This window comes from Chenopodium album, chromosome 17, assembly GCF_948465745.1.
Source record: "Chenopodium album chromosome 17, dcCheAlbu1.1, whole genome shotgun sequence".
Classification (NCBI taxonomy): domain Eukaryota; kingdom Viridiplantae; phylum Streptophyta; class Magnoliopsida; order Caryophyllales; family Amaranthaceae; genus Chenopodium; species Chenopodium album.
The window spans coordinates 5,478,997-5,503,255 of NC_137850.1; the positions used below are offsets into that span (position 1 = coordinate 5,478,997).

General features: G+C 32.3%; 2 protein-coding genes across 2 annotated transcripts; both read right to left on the reverse strand.

The window, feature by feature from the left end:
• Positions 1-1,455: 1,455 nt before the first annotated feature.
• On the reverse strand, positions 1,456-2,755 carry LOC145587486 (zinc finger protein ZAT5-like). Its single transcript, XM_081644221.1, has one exon. The coding sequence runs from the start codon at positions 2,514-2,516 to the stop codon at positions 1,527-1,529; it is 990 nt and encodes a 329-aa protein (XP_081500347.1). The 5' UTR covers positions 2,517-2,755; the 3' UTR covers positions 1,456-1,526.
• Positions 2,756-7,476: 4,721 nt separating this feature from the next.
• Positions 7,477-14,082, reverse strand: LOC145589435 (superoxide dismutase [Cu-Zn], chloroplastic-like). The gene is made up of 8 exons (XM_081645999.1): positions 13,698-14,082; positions 12,939-13,000; positions 12,775-12,814; positions 12,572-12,667; positions 12,421-12,452; positions 12,237-12,312; positions 12,087-12,140; positions 7,477-7,767 (listed from the first exon to the last, which is right to left on the reverse strand). Exons 1-8 carry the CDS (start codon positions 14,011-14,013, stop codon positions 7,739-7,741), a joined length of 705 nt encoding a protein of 234 aa, XP_081502125.1. The 5' UTR covers positions 14,014-14,082; the 3' UTR covers positions 7,477-7,738.
• Positions 14,083-24,259: the final 10,177 nt, after the last annotated feature.

The window sequence follows — 24,259 nt, forward strand, 5'->3', positions numbered from 1 at the left end:
AAAAAATAATAGTTGTTATGGTATCTTGACATAAAAGAAGTATGTAAAGGCATGAAATTAAGTGGAAAGAAATACTTAATTAATCACTCAATCAATTAATTAATCTTAAAAGCAAGAATTAAAATAAGAAAGCGGTTACTCAAGTATCATAAAAGCGGTGTGAGTTAGTAGTAGACTTATAGTAGTAGTAGAAGTAGTGTATGTGTGTTAGTGTTAATGTGTGTGTGTTTTGGTGCGGCGTGCATGCATGTGGGAGGTCCATTATACCAACTCAGCTTTCCTATCCATTTATTCTGTCACTTACTTCGTTGATAGATGCTAACCAAACCAAACTTAACTTATGAATGAAAGAAAGAAAGAAAGACAGATAGAAAACCCTACTATTGGATTTTTTTAGCTTTTATTGCAATCAAAAACCAACAAAACAACCTAATCCACCACTTTCTGTTGTGGTTGTACGTCTATCTATCTTCCTAGCTGCCCTCCCCAATCCTTACTTTCACCCAACTATCACTTACTCTCACTCGATACCAACAAATAATGCTTCGTTCGTTATTTTATTTTACACTCTATATTGTCTTAATCAGTACTTTACTACTTCAATCAAATCATGCATCGATCTGATTGTGCACTCTGCTACACATATCCATTATCAACTACATCTGTCAACTGGTAAAAAAAAAAGTCAAACTTATCATATCTTATAAAATCAATTGTACCTAATTCCAGCTATGTAAGTAACTAAATTCTAGCTACATCTGTATATAAAGCAAATGTATGTAATGAGTCGAATTCATTTGAGCTAAACTAAAATTAAAATTGAGCTATATACAGTAAAAGCTACTATATATACACACTTGAGTAAAAACAAACAATGTCTAATTAACGGTATAAAAAGTTGATGCGAATTGAATGGATTAATCTTCAGAATTGATTCTGATACTGCGTACTTTACGCCAAGGCAAATAAAATTTTTAAGAAAAGAAAGGAATATATACGGAGTGTATGTACAACTTTACTCTTGAGTAAATAGAGGGGAGATAAATGGAGTAAACACCCAAAATTGGACAAGTGTGGAATACTAAAAATAAGGAAACCCAAAAAAATAATGAAATAAGATTAGTGAAAAAGAGGGAATAGAAAGTAAACTGATCCAAAAAGGAAAGATTAAGTAGATGCCCCCATCACCTCACTTTTCGTGAATGAAAGGCAACCACCAATACTAGCCACTTACTCAAAGGAAAGAATTCAAACTTGTCATCCAACCAAAAACTCTAATTATACTATTATTTTTTTTCATGTAATTTAACCAACTTCTAACCAAGTTAAGCAAACTCAATTAAACTCCAAAAAAAAAAAATTATTGACCCAAATCACAAAATAAATAATCATAATTTTCTTCAATATGTATTTATAAAAATAGTATATCAAATGATCAATAATTCACAGTAAAAGTCAATAACAATAAAGTATAATCAATTATATCAATTTGTTTGTATTTCTATATATTTTTTTTTCCTATTCATTTAGTAATGGCAATCCACCAAAGGAGTAGGCGTAGGAAGAACATGAACAAACTTGGTATCCATGTGATCAGCCACCTCAATATGTTGTTGTTCATCCTGATCATCCGGAGCTGGAAGATTTAGATCCAAGGATAGAATATTCCTTGGCCCACCCGTATCGATCACCGTCGTCGTCGTCGTTGCGGCTGCTGCTACTGCTGCTGCAGTAGTGGTACTTATTGGAGAAGTTGCTATCGTTGTCGTGGTGGCTGTTGTGGCTGCTGCTGCTCTATGTCTTCTCATATGACCTCCTAAGGCTTGTCCTGACGGAAACTCGGACCCACATATCGAACACTCGTGCACCCTGGCCTTACTGGCATCATTGTTATTATTTGATTGTACAAGAAAATATTTCTTACTAGTGAATTCCGCTACATCTAGATCATCAAGGCTACGATCGCGATCGTGGAGGACGGTGTCGATGGTGTCCGGGGATCGGGCTGGTGGGACGACAACGGTAGGAGTGGAGGGTTTGATCTTCTTGTGACTAGTACGGTGCCCGCCTAGTGCTTGAAAAGACGGGAATGTTTTATTACATGTCTTGCATTCGTATGTACTAATATTACTGGTACTTGTTGTACTAGTATTATTATTAGTATTATTGTTGTTGATTTTGGTCTTGGATTTGATAATATGGGAAACTTTTCTTTCAATCCCTTGAGCTAAAAGGATTAGACAATTAGCCATATCTTCTTCTTCGGTTTTTGTGACCTCACTCATGATGTCATGCTCATCGGACGGCGATGCGCCGGAGGAGGATGAACCATAACTGTTGTTATCTGAGCAATTATCACCACCTCGAGTGGAAGCAAGAACAACAACAGCACCACCATCGCCACCACCCCCACCGCGATAACTTGAGGAAGCGGTTGCTGCAAGGAGTGATCGTTGACGCTTTGTTCGCCTTCCTTTTGTTGTGAAACTTGAGAACTCTTCTTCTGTTGATTCCATAATGAGAGAAGAAATAAAAATAATATGCTTATTTATTTTTTGAGAGAATTGGAGTGAGTGAAGGAGAGTGAAAAAGAGGGTGTGTTTGTGTGCGTGTATATATATGCAAATAGAGAGGAAAAAAATAAAGTAGAAAGAATAGAGGGGGCTTGTGAGAGTCAAAAGTTGTCCTTTTTAAGAAGAGCCCACCCTTTTTTAATAAAAAAAATAATAAGTTTTTACGGTTATCGTACATTTTTTTTTAAAAGATCATCTCGATATTTATTTTTTTCTAAAGTGATTATGTAAATGAAAATTGATCTCAATCTCTCAAATATTTGATACGTCTTCTAAGACTTTAATCAACTAAATTAATTTGCCTTTATAATATCCTCAAATTTTATTATTGTAGACAGATCAGACACTACAAGATCGAAATCGTACCACCCACTACTTCACTAATTTTCTACTACATACAAATTAATGTTATAAATTCGAAGATCAAAGGTTACTTTAGACCTGTATAAATGAAAGGATCGGGGTTTATAGTACGTGTTAAATATGGGTCTGGGCCGCACCCACAAAGCAAGAGAAAGAATCCATTTCATAAATCCAAAGAAGGTTCCATCCCAAAATCAATCATATGGCAATAGGAAGAGTAGTCCCTTAACTTTATAAAGTGTTTGACTCTCTCTTTTTTAACCATTGTAAGACATTTACATGTAGTGATATTTGAGAGGTTTAGTTTTCAACAGTACGAAACGGACCGGATGATGAGCATAAATAAAAAAAATATAAAATAATAGAGGGGGTATAGTATAATTAAATGTGTGCGTTACCTTAACATAAAGAGGAAAGGGAGTGGGGGAGATTCTTAGTTAACTTAGGAGGGACACTTGGGTAAGTACAAAATTAAAAATGACGCACTTTGAGTGCGCGTGAAGATAGACGTGGTGAGTGATCGAATGGAATAGTGATCACACACGTAGTCGCCAAGGAAAGGAGTACTTCTACTACTTCTAACTTAAATTCTTTCTTTTTGCAACGTCATATATTATGACTTTGTCTTAATTAAAATCTTATTATTATTATTTTATTAACATTATTATTAATTAATAGTGTTATTCTTGCCTTTAACACTCAACTTAATTTAAAGAAGTAACCTTAAGTTAAGTACTTGTACTACTTGTTCATTCAACTCTTCTATCTATTTGTTGGTTTCTTTTAAACCAGAAACTCATGTTTCTAAGATTTTCATCTTTTTTTTTAATGCTTATTGGTCTTAAACTCAATTTATTATTTTGAGGTTAGTTTTATTCCTCGTGTTAATAGAGTATAATAAGTTCTATTCTCTTAACACCTTGTTAAAAGATTTGTTTTTATTACTATTGAATTGATTATTGAGTTTATTGAGAGGTGTAGAATATGTATGATAGTTAAAATGAGATTGAAGAAGTCAAATTCTACTCCGTAGACTGTAGTAGTTGGGCTAACTCTCATACTCCCGTCTCCGAGGGGTTTGCTCTAAGCTAGGTTTAAGCAACCTTGGTAGAAGTAGCTAGCTTGGTGTGTGTTGTGCTCTAGCCTCTAGGTTCGTTTATCTCTGTAGATTTTTATGAGATAGATGGAGTATAAATTTTGAAGTTTCAATGCAAATAGATCTTGTGTACATTACAAAAACAATACAAATACCAAATTACCAGGCCATTACGTAAAGATAGTGCCTTATAAGAAATAATAAAATATGATAAAATGATGACACATGTTTCTTTCTTTTCTTTTTTTTTTAATTTTTTTTTTTATAAAAACTATTTCATTGATGCAACATCATCTAATATTTAAAAAAAAAAAAAGCATTCTAGCTAGATCTATTAATTTAAAAAGGTAACAGATTTTAATTTGATTTAGAAGGGGGGAAAAAGTGCTAGAACAACGTACACCTCATTTAGCTTAGAACCAAGATATGGATTACCTTAGCTTATAAGAAGGATTTTCCAAACAAAGTACAAAAATAGGCTGCAAGTCAAACCAAATTAAAAAGTCAAAGAAAATTACAAATTCACTAATGATAGACTTCTTATGCATTCCACCACAATTTAACAATTCATTATCATAATTTAATCTTCTTATGCTTTACATCTGCACACAAAGTGCTGTTAGTGAGGTTGAGGTAGTGTAGCTGATTACCCTAATTAAGGTCGAATATTCATGTTGAAAATGAGCCGTAGCAAGGCTTTTTTTGTTTCAACTTGTTTTGTCTTATCACACCTTGTCTTGAATTAGAAATTAAATTCAAATAAGTTGAGTTTATAATTAATAAAAGTTTAAATAAGTTTAAAGAGAATTAAGTTTTTCATGGGTTAGACCCGTAATGGGCATTATATTGATAGCTAGAGGACATTTCAACTAATTTGTTTAGAATATTTTGAACTTAAAATGCTCATAAATACTAATAGAAGAAAAAATAATTTGGGGCCTTTATAACGGATTTAGAGGTTGTCGTTCAGAAGTTAAGAGAATTTTGGGGTCTTTGTAACGGATTCTAAGTTTTTCCTTTACAAGTTTAGAGCGCATAAAATGAGTAAACGATCTTACCTATAGATACAAGTAATGCAACTATGCAAGGAAAAAAAATTGCTTCTTGATCGTGGAAAAATGGGTTGTTCACTTGTCTGTAAAATGATGCAAAGAGTATGGGATTGGCCAAAGAAAAAAAAAAAAAATTCCATTGTGACGGTTTTGAGGAAGGCTTACTCAAGTGCTTCCTTTTTTAAGTTGAGCAAACTATCAATACAGAGTATAATTTATAATGCATGGCACCAATTTGTACTCGTATGCAGTGAATGAATACACACTCGTTTTACAAAAGATTTATTGATACAAATTCAACACTTGAGATTAATTAACCACATATTATTTCAAAATATTTATAAATTTACCAAAATTTGGTGCCTCTACCAACCTACCACTTTTTGCTTAGATAAAAGTAAGGGGGAAAAAAAAGCTAATTTGCAATAATCATAAGCTCTTCCTATAATGATAAAATTGAAATTCCGGCATATTGTAATAATAATAATAATAATAATAATAAATAAATAAATAATTAAAATAAAAAAAAAAAAACATTTTTAATGCACATAATATTTACCTATACAAGCATGATAAATATGATGAAGTACAAACACTAAAAGTCAACCCAAGAATATAACAGAAAGTATTCAACATTCACTAAATGTGCAAAATTTATAAATGTATCTCATTTTTGGGGATAAAATAGACGCACAAAAGAAAATGGGCAACCTTTCAAGTTTTATTAAGCTGCTACTTTAGAGTTTTGCCAATTATAACAACAAAAAAAAATAGTCAACTTATATCATTTTTAAGAAGAAGAAATATTCCAAACATGCAACCTTTCCAATTGATAGGGGGAAGTCTTAAATTGGAAAGGGTTTGTAATCATTCCTACGAAGTGTGGGGCTTCTAAATAACCATAACTACACAACAAGTTGCTACTCGAAAGTTTATTGAAGGTTTATCGATATTATCTATGCATTGGGCCGTTGGCATTGGGACCAAAACTCGTCTATACACATTTTAGGATACCCATAATCCAAATTTAATCAAGTTTAATGGAGTTATACATAATGACGAATCTAGAACAAATATTTAGTAGGATCAAAATAAAATGGTTAAGTGTGTTCAATTTTTTTTATTTATAACAAACAATTTAAAACAAATAATCTCAAATCTTAGAGAAAATCTCCCAAAATTTATTTGGAATTAATTGACACTACAGTTGCTAAGGTAGCTGTACTTCTAATTATGTAAATACTCCGTACGAAGTAAAGTATAAATGAAATCGTGTCTTTAATGGAGTATTTTATTAGTTTTAGGTTTTTTTCTTTAAATACATTTTCTAATGCATAGTTGGTCAAGTATCATTTTCAGACATGAGAGTGAAGGATAGCAAGTGGTTAGAGCTCATATCCCGATTTTTCACCCACCCTAGTGGCTCTCTAAACAGTAAACACCAAAAAAATCATTACCAGACATAGGTTTTTTTTTTATTTTTTTTTTTTGAAAAATAAAATTAATTTAATTTCATTTATTTTGATTCACTATACAAATTATATCGAATTATTGATTTTAATACTACATTTGTTTCATATTATTTGCAACGAAAAATGTCTAGTCGTTGCAAATAATATAAAACAGAGGTTATATACTAAAATAATAATTTTCCCTTTAAAAAAAATTAAGAAACTCCGCATTACATTGTTTCTTCCCACTTTGATCAAATTTGCCTTGCAAAAAGATTTTAAGTAAAATATAAAACGAGGGAGTGATACTTTTTATATTATTATATACTCCGTACATTTTTTTTTTCCAAATATTAATTGGTAGCACTCGGACTGAATTAGTGAAAGATTACTTAATACTTGGTAGTTAACACAAAAGTATGGAAAGTTTAAAGAATCTTAAGAACATGGGACAAAGTAGTCACGACAAATCCACACACTAATTTGATCACTTGACACTAAAAACAAACAAATTTGCAACAACATAGTAGTCTAATTGTATACCAGAGTGTAATAATAAAAAAATGTATGATAACGAAATATATATTGTTAGCAAGACCTTGATTACTGCAAGTATTAATTATAACAAAATAGTTGAAATTAGTCTAAAATAGTAAATCTTCAACAATCAAACAAACAAATGAAAAATAGTGCGAAGTAATTTATACCGTACACGAGTACTTCTCTTAAATATCTTTTGAATACTTTTCCACATTTCAAAACCTAGTGTAAGAGAATTTCATTTGCTTGTGCAATGGGAGGATGTAGATTGCTTTTTATGCTCAATAATTTTTGAAACACACTCACTTATAACAGCGACAAGTCTCCTAAGTTCTAGTTATTGGAAACAGAGGGCAAAATCAACGTGCACATACACACAAACATGTGCAAATGCATGCTCATAAAGAGGGAAGTTAGTGATGCAAATTGTCATCAACATTGCATCCCAACAAACTTATTATTATTTTTAGTGGTTCTGCAAAATCAGGAACCATCTTTAGCCTCAAGATACACAATCAATAGTACAGATAAAGATACATCTCCTAGATTTTAGTACGAGTAGCAAGCCAAGTAAGTTTATGGTTCACAGGGTACCAGCAATAGAATTCTTCAATACGGAGTACTCACGATTTTCAGAGAACAGTCCAAAGATAAATCATTAGATTACACTGGAGGAGTTAAGCCAACAACACCTGCATCAAGAAAACCATTTCAAATAAGTATATGGTGGTGATTTTCGATGCTTTACATTTTACCAGTAATATTTAAACAAATGAGTGACAACTAAACAAGAACAAAGTGGTATCTGGGGATATTTGCTTTAATCAGCTAAAAGGGTATAGTAAGTAAACAAAAAGCATAAAATAACTTCGATATATAAACATGTGTACATTATGAAGTATAAAAAATGAAAATTTTGTCTCAAAACAATATTAGGGTGTACATATTCTCAAATGAGTCAAATTCAAGCATATAGTAGATATTGCTATACCTGAGTGTTTGGATGTTCTGTACCACTAACAAGATTCCTATATTTGACAAACCTAACTGGATGCCGATACACTCTTATTGTCAAGCTATGCCTTTAAGAAATGGTCCATATATGTCACATTTATGAAGGGGGAATCATTTTCCTTTTCAATTTCATACTAACCTAACGAAATAGTCAAACGAAGTAAACTTATGTGCAGCACCTAAAATGAACATACAAGACTGATAAATAATCCTTACTAAACACTGTGAAAAGATTCTCAGTCAGCAATGAGCTTATATAATGATTTAATACACTTAAGCAAATCTGATATCTGATGTTTGCAATTGAGTGCTTTTTCTCTGCAGACATATTCTACTATATCTCAATCGTCCCCCATAATACCATCAAGCAAGATTCTTTAAGCATAATTTGGAAATAATTTGGCCATCTATCAAGTTTGGGTCATTATCTTCAGTCAAATTAATTAAAAAGCCTTTCAAAGAAATATATTTATAAATCATCCATTATAAAAGGTACTTACATATGTAAAAGTATCAACATGATGGAGTAAAGGTAAAATACAGTCCCTCAACTTTTGTATTTGTGCATTTTTAGTCCCTCTTAAGTTTTTTGTGCAAATTTAGTCCCTCATCCACCACACTTGGTGTTTTACACCCAAAAGTTGAGGGACTAAGCCTAGTCAGCAAAAGTTGAGGGACTATGACTCATTTATTTTTATTTTTTTTGTCAGAATTTTATTTAAGATTTCCCAAAACACCTCCATATTTTACACTTAAATCCCAAAATTTTGTCCAATTTCCTATTTTACCCTTAAATTTTGCCAAACAATTCGTGCTCCCCTTACTTTATTATTTTCCCTTGTTTTTTTTGCTGGCCACTCTCTGTCCCATCCGTTTGTTCAGAGCTCTTTCTTTCTCTTGTTTTTCAAAGAAAAACCTCATCCTCTATCTTCAATTTCTTCAACAATGAATCAATTTTTTGTTAAAAAAAAGTGAAGATCAACCATACGAGTAGAAGGAGTACCATTTTTACACAGTTTTCGACAATTTTTCCCAAAAAAATTGACTGTTTTCCCCAAGTTTTGTCAAATTTAGACTACTTCTTCGAAATTCCAATTATTTTGTCCAAAAAAAATCGACCATTTTCCCCAACGTTTAGACATTTTCATCCCCAGAAATCCGACTACATTGTTCCCAAAAATTCAGCATTGGCTGCTTTCAAAAAAAAAAAGAAAAAAAAATCGTGATTGGTGTTGCTACTGTAGAGCAACGAATTTTCAGAAAAGTGAAAATTTTTTAGGGCTTTAATTCATTATGTTTCTTGATATTTAATCTGATTTTTTGTTGTAAAAAAATTTATTTTGGCTAAAGATTTGAAGAGAAAAGGAGAAGAAATTAGGGTTCTAAGAGGGAAAGCGAAGAGAGGAGAAGGAAAAAACTAGATCTGAATATTGAGGGGAGAGAAAGATATTGGAGTAGCTTGGTCCCTAAACTGGCAAGTTCTAAAAAGTTTTTTTTTAATAAATTGTGACTAAAAAAAAGAAAAAAAAAGAGTCATTGTCCCTAAACTTTTGGCTGGAAAACACCAACCTTGGTGGCAGAGGGACTAAAAGTGCACAAAATAGTTTAGAGGGACTAAAAGTGCACAAATACAAAAGATTAGGGACTGTATTTTACCTTTACTCCAACATGATGTGGCATTCATTTATAAAAAAAAAAAAAAAAAAAAAAAAAAAAAAAAAAAAAAGGCCAAGATGAAAATTCCTGATTAGACGTCCTCTTTACTATATTTAAAACATTCCAAAATAAATGCCTACTCTAGTACTCTTAACATATGTGCACAATTCTCACCCTCTTCCTCACTCAAGGCCTCACTCCTTTGAAAATACACACCAATAGGTAGAACCGTAGAACCACATCCCATCCTCAAGGTTGCCCCTTTTCCGGTTTTCCCTTATACATAGTAGGACACTGGACAATAAGCATCATTCTAAGGGAGCTAAGACAGAATCAAGAATCAACGAAGTATTCTACCAAATAACACGTGGGCTTTTCAGATCAACTGGTTCATTGAGCCAACCATTTCTATCTTGGGTCAGTTTGCTTTAAAAGCTTGCTTCAGCCAGTTACAACTAGTAGGACTTGCAGAAATTATCCTTAACATTTTTCTTAATATAAACCTTCATCCACATCTTAGAACCAGCTCTATACTCCGCATGATACCCAGTCACCATATAGATATTACTGCATCATTTCAGACAATCTATACGCTGTGATGTCTTCATATTTGAACTCATAGACAGAATAAACATGAGTGATCAGCTGTAATAATCCTGACCATGAAAATGAATGAACAGCCTAAGCTATAGTGAGGTATATTTTAGGTTATTACATTCTTCAACTCAATGTTTTTTTCAGCTATTAACTGGATGAACTCCTTGATGCTTTATTTTTATTTTTATTCCGCTATTAAATGGAAAACCTCATAATCCTTTGTCAAAAGGTCAGGGAAAGATGTTTATATTAGGAATTGTAGCACTTCAAAACAAAGACTCATTCACTAGTCATACACAACAAAACAACTACTATACACTTATGCCTTGGCCAATAATCATTAATACAACTTCCAAAGTTACCAACTAACAATAAGCTGCAACATGCATGTAAGAGTTTGGGATTGACCAGATAAGCTCTCTTGATAACTAACACCATGGATTAGTTACCAATTTGGTTAAGGTAAGCATGGATGAGAAGAGATCATTTAGACTTGGACTCCATTAGATTGGTCGAACAAAAAATGGCTTTATATGGAAAATCTTTTCCAGGGAAAAATGCAATTGAAAATTAAACTTCCTTGGGCTCCTTGACAGAAAGGTTAGAGAGAAAAGAAAATTGGAACTGCAGGGAATGAAAAGGGAGGAGAAAATAAGAAAAGTATGATACAGAGTGAATGTGGCACTCCTTACAAAAGGAATGGTTTTCATGCTTCGGAAAACTATTTTCTACCCTTTACAGACCAAATAGAACCATTTTCCTGGAAAATGTAACTACAGAGTTAACACAACTTTTAACTACAGAATACTACATAAAGAAGTAATAAGAGAGGTGGATAGGTAGCGTCCAACATAAAAACTGAAAAAGACATTTAATTCTCTGCAGGACATTGTACTTGAAAAGAAAATATTGAAAAGAAAATTTTAATCTTCAATATTATCTCTAATCTTCAGTGGGATGGGCCTTTAAAATTTGACACTTCGTCACTTCTCAAGAATAGTAAGTAATTTAAAGGACAGGCTCAAAATATAATAAAGAAATAAGAATCAATAAAGCTTCATTTAACCTTGTAGGTTCTGTCAGGTGAAATGCCTATAAGTTAGCTGTTATACACAGCTTTGGCAACTACGCAGTAATCTACATCCAAAATAGTCTTCAAATTACCTAAGCATCTACACTAACCTTTTTTTTTTTATTTTTTTTTAATGAAAGGAAGTCTTGTCTTCAAATCAGTTACAGCTTTATCAGTAAGAGATAGAGATACTTCCATGGCATATCTTTTCACAAGCAATCCTCTCAAATCTTTACCCATCCACATACTGAGCACCTTAAAATACCTTCTGGGAGCACCTCATGTATCATGAAAGAGAATAAATTGATGACAAAGTTCGAAATTTATCCAATAGATCCATAGTCCTGGACTCCTGGCTTCAAGGGAGAGCCAATGAAAACTAACTCATGATATATCTCATTTTACCAAGCAACAATACATGCACTAAAACAACTTACGGACTGGATGTGGTATTCAAGAGGGTTTCATCAAAAGTATTCAACAAGGTAGATTTAGTAATTAAATGCAGTGAGATTCGCTGCAGGGTTTAAAGAATAATTATATCCTGCAAGAACATTATACTTGTATCTAGTACTCAACTAACACAGCTCTAGAACTCAATCCTTAAGCAAAACAATCATGCAAAGCAAGTACATTTGCACAGATGAAAACATAAAAGGCAAACGAGCTTACCACAAGCCAATCTTCCACCAGCATTCCCAGTGGTCAGACTAAGTTCATGTCCACCTGCAAGCAAACAAAGACTAAAGTTAGCAACACAGAACCAAACTATTGTATATACGAAAACACCAACAAATCAACCAAGTATAAGAGATAATATACCCTTTCCAAGGTCATCCTCTAGTTCATGTACCACAAGGGCTCTACCGACAACTGAATTTGGTCCAGCCAATGGAATCTGCAAAATAAGATGATGGAAAATTCAATAAGGCAGGAACTTAAAAAAAGGGTGAAGAACTCTAATATTACAACTATATAAATGTAGCATAAGCTCTTAAATCAAGACCTGATTATCAACAATGGTAGCCTCAGCCACTCCTGCAATTTTCAATTCGCCAAAAAGTTATAATCTCTATAGACAGTTGAAGCAGCAAGAATTTCCCAGCTTCAAGCTATTCAAGGATTCCGTAAATACAACCTCATTTAAAATCTCTTACCATCTGTGTTAGCAACAATGTTTCCCAGGTCACCCGCATGCCGGACTTTATCTTCCGGAGCACCATGTGTCATTTTATTAGGATTAAAATGTGGACCTACATCAACCAAATTCAGTAGGGGTAAGATACCAAGTAACAACCAGGGAAATGAACATCTAAACATTAATTTTGACATAAGAGACTTGAAATCTGAAATTAAGAACCTGTAGACATGCACCCATTTGTTGTATCTCCAAACTCATGCTACACCATTTGTCCAAAAATAAAGAACCACAAAAATGCAAGAATTAGATACAAAAACAAGCATTACAAAAAAAATAAAAAAAAAAAAATAAACCAGATCAAATTTAGAGAGAAAGAGATGAACCAAGTGAAATCCATGCTTCCCGGGAGTAAGTCCGGTAATACGAACATTGACTGTAGTTGGACCTGAAAAGTTCAATAACAATAACCAACTCAATCCATCATAATAAACTAAAAAAAAAAAATTAAAAATCTACAATATGCAAAATATATTCAAAGTGCCGTAAACGTCAATAGCACTAATCAATTCAAACGACAAACAATAATCTAGGATATACAAAATTTCAATTCAACTTCATTAAACATCAAAATCTGATAGTGCTAATCAATTCAACCACACAAAACAACAAAATGTAATCAAAATGCAGTAAACATCAAAAAAGAGAAGTAGTAACTTATTCAAACCACCAAAAAAAATCAACTACCTGCAAAATTTCAATCCAACTGCAGTAAAAATAAGAAACTGATACTATCAATCAATTCAAACCACAAAAAACATCTCAATCAACTTGCAGTAAACATCAAAAAGTAATAGCATTAATCAAATCAACCCCCAAAAAACATTCTACAATTTGCAAAATCGTTAACAAATTGCAATAAACATACAAAAACGGGTATACATTAATCAATTCAACCCACAAAAAAAATTCTACAATTTTCAAAATCGTAATCAAATTGCAGTAAACACACAAAAACAGGTAACATTAATCAATCAATTCAACCCACAAAAAACAATCTACAATTTGCAAAATTTAAATCAAACTGCAATAAACATCAAATAATGAATCAATTCGAGCAAAAACTGATAGTTATAGTATTATACCATCGTCTTCCTGGGTCAAAGTAACAACACCCTCAACATTGGATGTACCCTTAAGAACAGCAACAGCTTTTTTGGTAGCAGCAACAATGGTGAGAGGTTTGGAGGTGGCTGAAGCGGAAAGAGAGAGGGATTGACTGTGGGAAGAAAGCTTGAAAGAGACACCATTGAAGGAAGATGACTTAAGGGAAGATGAAAGGGTAGTAGTAGAAGAAGTAGTGGGTGTGGAAGAGAAAGGAGAGAGGAGAGAGAATGTGGGATGTGAAGGTGCAGATGCAAGGATGGTGTGTGCGGCCATGGCTGCCAATGCCGCTTGCATTCAAAATGATGGGAATTTGAGGCTATGGTTGTTGGAGACTACTATCCTTACCAAGTTACCAATGTAATGTTGTTGTATAGGAATTACAAAAGGCTTGTTTGTTTGTTTTTGAACGGGGGTTTGGTTTGGGTTGGTCTGATCTGGTCTGATTTGATTTGGTTTTATCTGATCGTCTAATCTGGTCAAATTTAGACTTTATGTGTACGATAATGTATAAGGAAAAAAAATACATAAGTAGGGTCTTGTTAGATTTGTAATAATGAGTACTTTATTAATATGTATTTTATCATAATTTTTTTTTCATTACGAAATTAAAAATATGTAACAATAAAAAAACCGCACATAAAATGATTTTCTGATCTAAACTTATTCTTCTGAAATAATTAAAATTTTATGTTGAACTAAATAAGGCTGAAGTGTGCTAAAAACGAATTATGTTGAATAAAATAGGCATTGATAGTTTAGTAATGTTAGCATTCCCCTCATGAGGACTTGAGGAAAGATAGACCACTGTTAGGTATGAGCTCATTTGGTCCATATCTAGGGGTAAAAATGTATTTTTAGGTAAATTCTTAGATAGTAAATCATTTGTTACTAAGGTGTAAAAAAAGGAAATTTTGACATTTGCTATCAGGGAAAACCCATCGCTTTACATTTGCTACCAGTTTTTTTTTTTATTATTTATTTATTTACTTTGCTACCACCTAAATCAGAGTTTGTTGAATATCACTACCACTTAACAGAATTAAAAAATTAAAAAAAAAAAAAACAAAACAAAACAAAACAAAAACCAGCCACCCTTAACTAAACCCCAGCCCCTCCCGTCAGCCACCCTCCCCCCTCCCCCTGCGGTGGTCGGCGCCGGCGACCCCACCAGAATTGAACCCCTCCCCTTCCCCCATCCAAAAACCGACACCTCTAACCCCTAAACCACTAGCCCAATACCACCCTAAATGGGTTTTAGGGTTTCGCTTATGGTGTTTTTGGGTGGCTAGGGAACTCCTTTGCGGGGCTGATTGGTGCTCTATTACGGTGAAGAGAGGTGCGAGTTGAAATTGCGGTGCTATGGTGGCTGATTGGTGGGCGTTTTACGGCTGATTTTGCGGACTCGTGTGCGGGTTGAAATTATTGACGGTGTTTCTAGCATGGTTGGGTGTCAGTTTGTGGGAAGGAGAGAATAAGGGTGGCTGATTAGTGGGCGTGAGGCTGTTGGGTGGTTCGGGTTGTCAGTTTAGTCATTTCCAGCATGGTTGGGTGTCGGTTTGGGGGAATGAAGGGGGGGTGGTGGATGTAGTGGCTGCCGGCAACCACGGGTGAGGACGGCGTTGGGCAGCGTTGATGGGGGGAAAGGGAGATGGCTGGAGGTAGCTGGGGACGGAGTGGTGGTTGGGCGCCACTAACGAAAATAGTAACGATGTAAGACATCATGTAGTGATTTTTTTAACAAACTCTGATTTAGGTGGTAGCAAAATAAAAAATAAAAAAATTAAATCGGTAGCAAATGTGAAGCGAGGTGTTTTCCCTGGTAGCAAATGTCAAAATTTCCTAAAACAAAAAGTACTCTCTCTTTCCTCTTTCTCCACCAGAATTCTCACTAGAAAACCCTTTTTTTTCCTTTTAGAAATCTCTCCTCTTTCCGTCTTAATTCGAAGATCTCAAAGGCGAGTTTAGTGGTATTCTTGCAAGTTAAAGGTGTTTTTGGGGTGGTCATAAAGTTTATAATTCAATTGGAATCTTTACCGGAAAATCAATTTGAAAATCTTTGAGTGAGAGGAGAGAGAAAATCACCATCACCATCATTGTCTACGTCTTCATCAAGTTCAGTGTATCAATGTGTTATCGCAACGTCCTTACCACCACCACTATCGAATGTGTAATAATAATAATAATAATAATAATAATAATATACAACCCTACAATAATAGTATGAAACCATAAGATAATAGTATACAAATCAACCATAATAGTATACAAATCAATAAAAACAATATAATCAAACCTACAAAATATCATATATCCAGAAAGTATATAAATTATAAATTAATGTCAAAATACAAGTAAAAAATAACAGTATGCAAATAAAAATAACAGTATACAAGAAAAACAACAATACACGTTAATAATAACTGAGCACCGACAAACAATTAATGTTGTCAACTTCAAGCCTCTCACATTCAAATTATTTCGAACTTCGACAATACCTAGCAAAGAACTCACTGTTTTCATGGCTGAAGCAGTAAATTTGCACTCCAATGGAGAATTCATCATCTCTCGTGACCAAAGTAACAAGATGTTTGAAGACCATGAAAATCCTTCGCTACCCTCTGACTATACTACCTTTCATCAATTAAAATCCAAATAACTTCTTTTGTTTAAATCAACCACATAATTTATTGCTTTGGTAGAATAACTCCTTATTATACACTATAGCCTCGCTGCTCTATTTTTTTTATTATGTTTCTTTTTTACCCATTTTTCCCTTTCAAATTTTATTTATATTAAAATTTTATCTGGAAAATAATATTATATTGTGGTATGTACAAGTCCATACCTAATAGTGGGTAATACTTGGCCTGCCCCACATCATCAACTAACCCTATGACCCATCGTAACTTCATTTCAATCGCCAAAGTGTGAATTATAAACATGTCGTTTAGGATAGTGATATACGGTTAACATCATTTTTGATGCAATTACCAAATTAACATGAAATGCTACTCCCTCCATTTCACAATGATGTTCACACTTTCTATTATGAATGTTTCGATCATCCTACTTTCAATTTTGATTTCTCACTTATTCTCATTATATTTCCCATACTACCTGTAGGGAATATTTCAAGCATCCCACACTTGAGCCCCACTGTGATCATACACTTAAGCATGGTGCCGTCTAAATGGAAGGAAGGTAGAGCAAAAGAGTTGCCAACAAGTTTTAGGAACTTGTAAACCGTTCACAGGGTGAAGGTTACACCCCTTCACGTTCCAAGAGATCGCTAACTCCATAGTGGTCCGGAACCATGACTGGATACTGGGGGATGAAAGTACAAATCCAACCTAAAAGAGAATGAACCTGCCCTAAATAGGCCTCTACTTTGTTCTTCTCATTTTCATGTGTTGTAACACCCCAATAATTCTCACTTTAAACCTGTGAGGACCCTGAACAATATTCAAGAGAATTACTGGCGTGCTACCGCCACGTGTTCAAACGTTAAGGCTATAACATAAAAAGTAGCGGAAAAGCTAAATCAGTTATAAATAAGTTTCAAAACCAATAACCAAAACCAAATTAAATCTTACAACTTGGAACCATTAAGGCCCTTATTCAAAACTCAAACCAGTAGAAGTAGTATGAAAGAAAAATTGAGTTTAGATAACTTCAGAAGTAATAACAATAAAAATAAGAAAAACAACCAACACTCCACTCAAGATCCCACCACCTAGATACGGATGCTGCATGTGAAAGAACATGTAGTTAATCTGCTCCCCAATATTACAAGTGTAAAAATTGGATCGTCACAAGGTCATTGAAAGGCGAAGGCTATGACCAAAGAAAGACACACAAAGCACGCAATCAGCAAAGCTGAGTACATACAAGCTGCGAAACATGATAAGAAATCCCTAGCATGCTACTAATAATCAATCATCACACATCATTAATTTGTAGACTCAACACATGACTCGATTATCAATTTACTAAGACTCCACTAGTTAAAAGTAGTTAACTCATCATTTTTATTCATTGGATTAAGCAATAGACAAGGTTGTCCAACCCTTACTCCATTTGGAACATCAATAAAAGAAAACCCCATGCCTCCTTTCGGAAACATCAATAAAACATCCAACGACCACGGGCCCGACTCCGTGACTGTAACTAGTATGAGATCTCATCTAACTCCTAGTTTTGAAAAGTATTTGAAATAAGAGACTCGTGGATCAGACGGCCTCGAGAAAAGTGCACGGCTAATACCTCGTGTACCCCAACCCCTGATTGTCATTACTCCAGATGTGCACAAATCCAGAGTTTTATTGCTCATCCATCTTGCACTTTACGTGATTTACAAGTTTATACTTGGTGATGACTCACTTGCAAACAACACAATCAATCCATTATCAATTCAATCAAGTAAAGCAAACTTTCAAATTTCAATTCTTGATTTATTAGTGACAAGAAACATTTATTATTTAATCCTTTAACTACCTCGGTGTGTAAACACCTTGAGTGCATAAGGCACCCCACAAACTTAACTTCGTCATATAAGACTTAAATTCTTCCTTTACTCATTCTGTTTCCATAATCATGAATGAGTAATAAATTAATCATTTCACCAATCACATACCTTTGCCTCTAAGCTCACCTTGCATAATTAGAGCATAAACAATACTTGCAATATAGAATAGTGCACATCATACGAAATCCACAATGTATAACCAAACAATTTAACCCAGTCATTGTGGTACCTGGTTTTTAGTGGACAAAGATTAGTCTATAAAAGGTTCTACTTAAGTGTCTAATAAGACTTATAATTAAAGACTTAGAGTCGCCACCTTATTTTTATCCGAATAAGGACGGATTTTAAAACAGTCAATAAAAAAAAATCAACTATTAACTCCATAAAAGAAATAAGGCACAAGGTTCGGGGTTTAGGTTAAGAGAATCGAACGTCTGGAACTCGTCTTCCCTTCCGTTCTAAGGAACGGGCTCTTACTATTGCGTTGTTAAGAATCAAGTTTTAAGACATGTAAACCACATTAAAAAAAAAAATTAATATAAGGTAGGTTTGAGCACCAAAGTTGCACTACGTACCGATCATAGCGAGATTTTGAATTCACTCACGGATCAAAACCTTCGTAGTTCAGACATATGCCACGTTTTAAATAACCAATTCCATTGGGTTTTTAATTTGGGTTATTGACATAAATGTCATTTTTGTAAGTGGAATTTTAGTGATCTTTGACGGATTCACTCATAAAAGTAAAATGAACCACCTTGGTTGTGGAAAATCACCCCGATTAGTGTTCACCAAAAATGTCTTTTGAATAAGACAATTCAACAAATGCATCCCGATTGACGACTTTTAAGTGGATCAAGGTATTTTTTGGAGTGAAAATGTAAGGGTTCACTATATAATCTCACTTTGAATTTAAAATCACTCAAGGGTAATTTTATAAGGTTTTAAGGGTTATGTGTTTAGGCTTAATGGAATTGACCAAGTAAAACACGACACCTGTCAAGGCCTTACTTCCAAATAAAAGGGACCAATAAACTACTTAATCATATCTGATTGCCAATTAATCCATCGGGTAATTATGACGGGATATAAGCTTATTTTTATGGAGATGGACAATTGTTGCAACCTTATACAACTAAACAATTAATCTTAACCTCATGTTTAGAAATAAGGCCATAACCTTATATTAACTATCATTAATTATTAGAAATAAACAAGCAAAGTTATGATTCATTCTTGGGTCACAAAAGGGTTTGAAATAAAAAGGTTCACGAAATTATAAAAGAAAATAATGTTTGTTAAAACTTTATTTCTGAAGTCATCTTAAAATAAAATAAAAGATTCTTAAAATAACACTTAGAATTAAGGTTGGTTAAAACTCTTATTTTTAAAGTCACTTTTTAAAATAAGATTAAAGACAGTTTAATTAAAACTCCATAAGTTAAGAAGTATGTATATAATATAGTGTAATTTAGGTTTCATACCACCATTAGTTCTTTAAAAATAAATTAATACAATTTTTAAAAAACAATTAAGAGAAAAACGTGCATATTTCATCTCTTTGATATCTTGAACTAAAAAAATCATTAAAAATCATAGAAAAATCGAAAAAATTATTGTGAGATATGGTTGGAAAGCTCTTGAAAAGTTCTAGCACTTGAGCTAAAGAAATGGAACTGATTTTGGTCTTAAGGGTTGTTTCACAGGCCATCTTTGGGTCGTGGTAAGTAATTCTTTACTCTTGAACAACCTTTGCTTAAACTCTTAATTCCTTAGGTCTTTAAGCTCACTTTAAGAAATAAATCATTCTTTAAAATATATATTAGGAAGTCACATGAATGTATTAACCTTTCATATTTAAAATTCATTATAAAGAGATGCAATGCAAAATGCAATTAACCCCCCTCTTTGTAACCTATCACCTCACCAATAGGCTTCACTTTCTAATGTGGAGTAATGAGAGATTTAAGGCTAATTTAGCACCTAATATCGTCATTACCCCTATTGGTAACATCACGTGAAAACAAACACATTAGTTAGCATAATAATAATAATTAAGGAAATTAAGAAAGGAATAAAGATAATACCTCGAACTAGATGTAGCAATTTTTTGGATAACCCTTCTTACTTATCAAGGATGAAAAGATGATCACTCCTTAATTAAAGTGCAATAAAAGAGACTAAATGATTTATTTTTTTTTTTGGAGTTTTGAGATATTAAAGGAAATTAATGCAAAAATAAAGCTAAAGAACTTTTTTTGATTTTTGATTAGAGAAAATAAACTTGAAAAATAAAGCTAAATCTTGAGAAACAAACCCCTTTTTTTTGTTTTTAATATAGACTTACCAATATTTTTTAATAAGGATAATAAAAAAAATAATGCTTGAACTTGAAATATTTTTGTGTTTTTTTTATAGGAATTAAAGATGATAACAACTCTTAAATAAAAATAACAATATCAACTTAATTATAAGATGCTTTTAATAAGCTAATAATTTAAGAATAAAGCTAAATTAGAGAGATTTTAACTAAAGCAAAGATTAGAGGAGAAAATTTTTTAGAGAGAGAATTTGTAGGAATTTTTGGTGTGTCTTAAACTTGAAAATTAGGGGGATATTTATAGGAAAATAAAGGGATTAATTTGTAAATAAAAAAAAGTAAATAAATTTAAAAAACAAGGATTATTTTGGTAAATATCAAGATTTTGGTAATAATGAGAATCTTGATATTAAATTCTTTCGTTTTATATGTAACAAACTTACTTAATCTGTTATGCAACACTTAAACTGATAAAATAAAGAAAACCGTAATAAAATCAACTCTAATATTCACATAATAAAAAGGCTCTAAAATGCCATGGTATTAAAATATATATATGATCAAGTTATGTCACAACTCAGTAATACTCACATGGTATACGATAGTAGAGTGCCTAAATTTATTTAGTGACTATTATACTTACCAAGGTATTAAAACAACACTTATAAAATAAATATCAGCTCTGAGATGTCAGCTCTGAAAGTTACACAAAGACATTAGGTTACAATATTAATAGGATTGGACAAAATATTTCAGAGCTTATATAAAAAAGTAAAAACAATAACCCCTTCCCTTATTAGACAGTACATATAATTTTACCCAAGAACATCTAAACATACGGCGAAACCTTAAAAGTACGAGCACTACAAATAATAACCCTTACTAAAAAGTATAAAGTAGGGTAAATCATATAAAATCATAAGATTGACATGGTCAAAGTGAAAATACACCATGTAAAATCATACAATATTAAGTCATGCGACATAAATTTCAGGTAATCAAGAGTAAACTATATTCCCTTGACCGAATGACCTTAAAAAAAAGGTGAACCCTTATCTTGCTTTACTCTACTAAAACACAAATTTATATTTATCATAGTCGTAAAAAAAAAAAAAGATAAAAAATACAAAACTAGATCAAAACAACAGGAAAACAAATAAAACAGAAGACCAAATTCACGTCGGCAACGTAAATTAACGTAACGGAAATTACTATTTGGAATAGTGTCAAATAGTGTTTGCATAGTGAAATGCAATATATGACGCGTATGAAATCCAACTGTCCCAATTAGCGTCAGATAAATATTGATACAATTGATCCAAATTGAAATTTATTGGATACAATATTAACCGCGGGGGATAAAAAAAAGGTAACGTTAATTCACTATTGACGATTGTACATCAAAAATTGACAGAAGAATACACTAACTAGACTGAATAAGCAAAACAGAATGATTGAAAAACAAAATAAAAAATAAAAAATAAAAAGAAAAAAAGGGAATGTCAGAGCCATTAAGTATGTGGAGAACGAACAGAGGTAAGATACAAAAAGTGAAGATAATCATGCAACATCATTCACAGAAACTCAATACACGATCCGAATTTTCAGCTATCTTTACTATTCATACATACTTCATTACTACGCGTTGTATTCACAAGTATTTCCCGTTTACTCTCGTCCATATAATACTCAATTATCCTTAGATAAATATTGATGGGTTTAGTCCGAACTTATATTTATCGGATCAAGTATTAACTGCGGGACAAAAAGACAAAGACATTATAACAAGCGTACATAAAAGGAGGTCCCTTTAGCACTACAACATATAGTACCCATTTAGGTGTGGGGATGTTTGTCATTTCCCTATATTGGTTGGGCATGAGTCTTTAGAGTAGTGGACTTTATAGCTTAGGTAAACTGGTCATATAATAGAGTAGTGCACAAATCGCAAAAATCACTAGATAAAATAAAAAGAATAAAACTTACTCTAGCAGTCTAAGTGAACATACGAATATACTTATTATACTCTAAAGGAGTAAACAACGCTTGTTTATAAAGAAAATGACATATTCCCCCGGCGAGACATAAAATATTGTACTTTATACTATACGATTATTATACATATATGTATAAGAATACGGTCTAAAATACTCACTTTTTACTATAAAAAGAAATTACCCTTATCCAAAATCTCCACTCACCACTTAATTTTTATCTTCTTCCATCTTCCTCCTTACCTGAAAAAACCAAACAAAAAAAAACACCATTAAACTCGGCCACATGTTTCAAGAAAATCAGGAAGATCAGCCTGTCTTCACCTTTGAGGAAGACATGAGGATGATAAGGGTGTACTTCATGTACATTGTGGGGCTAGTGGTCCTGCTAATGGCTGTATTAATTTACTTGTTAATCCACAAGTAAAGCCCGAAAATTACTTCGGTGGAGTAGGGTAAAAATACATGTAGTGTTAGCTGTACTTCTATATTTTGTAATTAAGTAGTTTAGAAGTACAAATTGTAACATGTATTTTGGAAATTATAAATAAAAATCATTATTATTACTTGTTTTCTTCGTTTTAACTAATAAAACAAACGTCATTAAGTTTATAAAATATATTTAGCAAAATAATAATAATTATTTGCAAAAAACGATAACTATAATAATAAAAGATAATTAACAGTGACAATTACAAAAGTAGGATCAAAATTTGGTGTTTACAGTCATCCCTATACATGATACTAAGTTCTCGATCTGTCCTTAAACATGCACCTAAAAGCAAGGTTTCGTAACTCATACGTTCCTTGTGTAAACAATTCGGTTGGCCACTTTAGGAACTAGAAGTCCCCTTCTACAAAGTTCTCTCCTAAACCAAACAACGAGAAATAAATCAATTCTCAAGCAAATAAATTTATATCAATACTAAATTACTTTAAAACCTCTTAAACCATCAAAATAAAGCTTTTAAATTGTTCCCATTAGTCAATAATTATAATCATTAGTCAATAATAATAATATAACATCCCAACTATAAGTTTATATGTTAAAATTATGAAAATATAGTGTATAACATGAAATTCCAGCAGCTTTAAAGTAAGTAAATAAATCTGAAATTTTAGTTTAAGTATATAAAATAACCCCATAAGCATAATTACTTGAAATTATCATTATATAGCAAGTTAGTATGTTAAAAACCCAAAAATATACCAATTCAATGCAATTAGAAGCTTCAAATTAAAAGTATACAAATCTGAAAATTTATACTTGAGGTTGTAATTTAAAGTTCAAAGCTTTTTAATCATAAAAATACCCACAATAATTATTTATAGGCTTAGAAGCATAAAAAACATGAAATTAGCATGACTTGCTCATAAAAATCAAAACTTTAATAATTTGAAAATTTATATATAGTCAAAATAATTACACTTTGATGTAATTTTAAAAATAGTATAATTAGATAACTTAGTTATAATGTTTTCAAGCCCTAAAACATAAAAATTCAATGTTTAAACCCTAAATTTTATACATACACAAATCTAAAAATTTATATAATAAATTAAACACGTCAAAACTCATAAATTTATAATCTTTTATAATCTAAACATATTATCAAACCATAATAATATAATTTAGAACAAAATTTTAATTAAAGATTGAAACTTTAAACAATATAAATAAACAAAGAGAAGTGAGGAAAG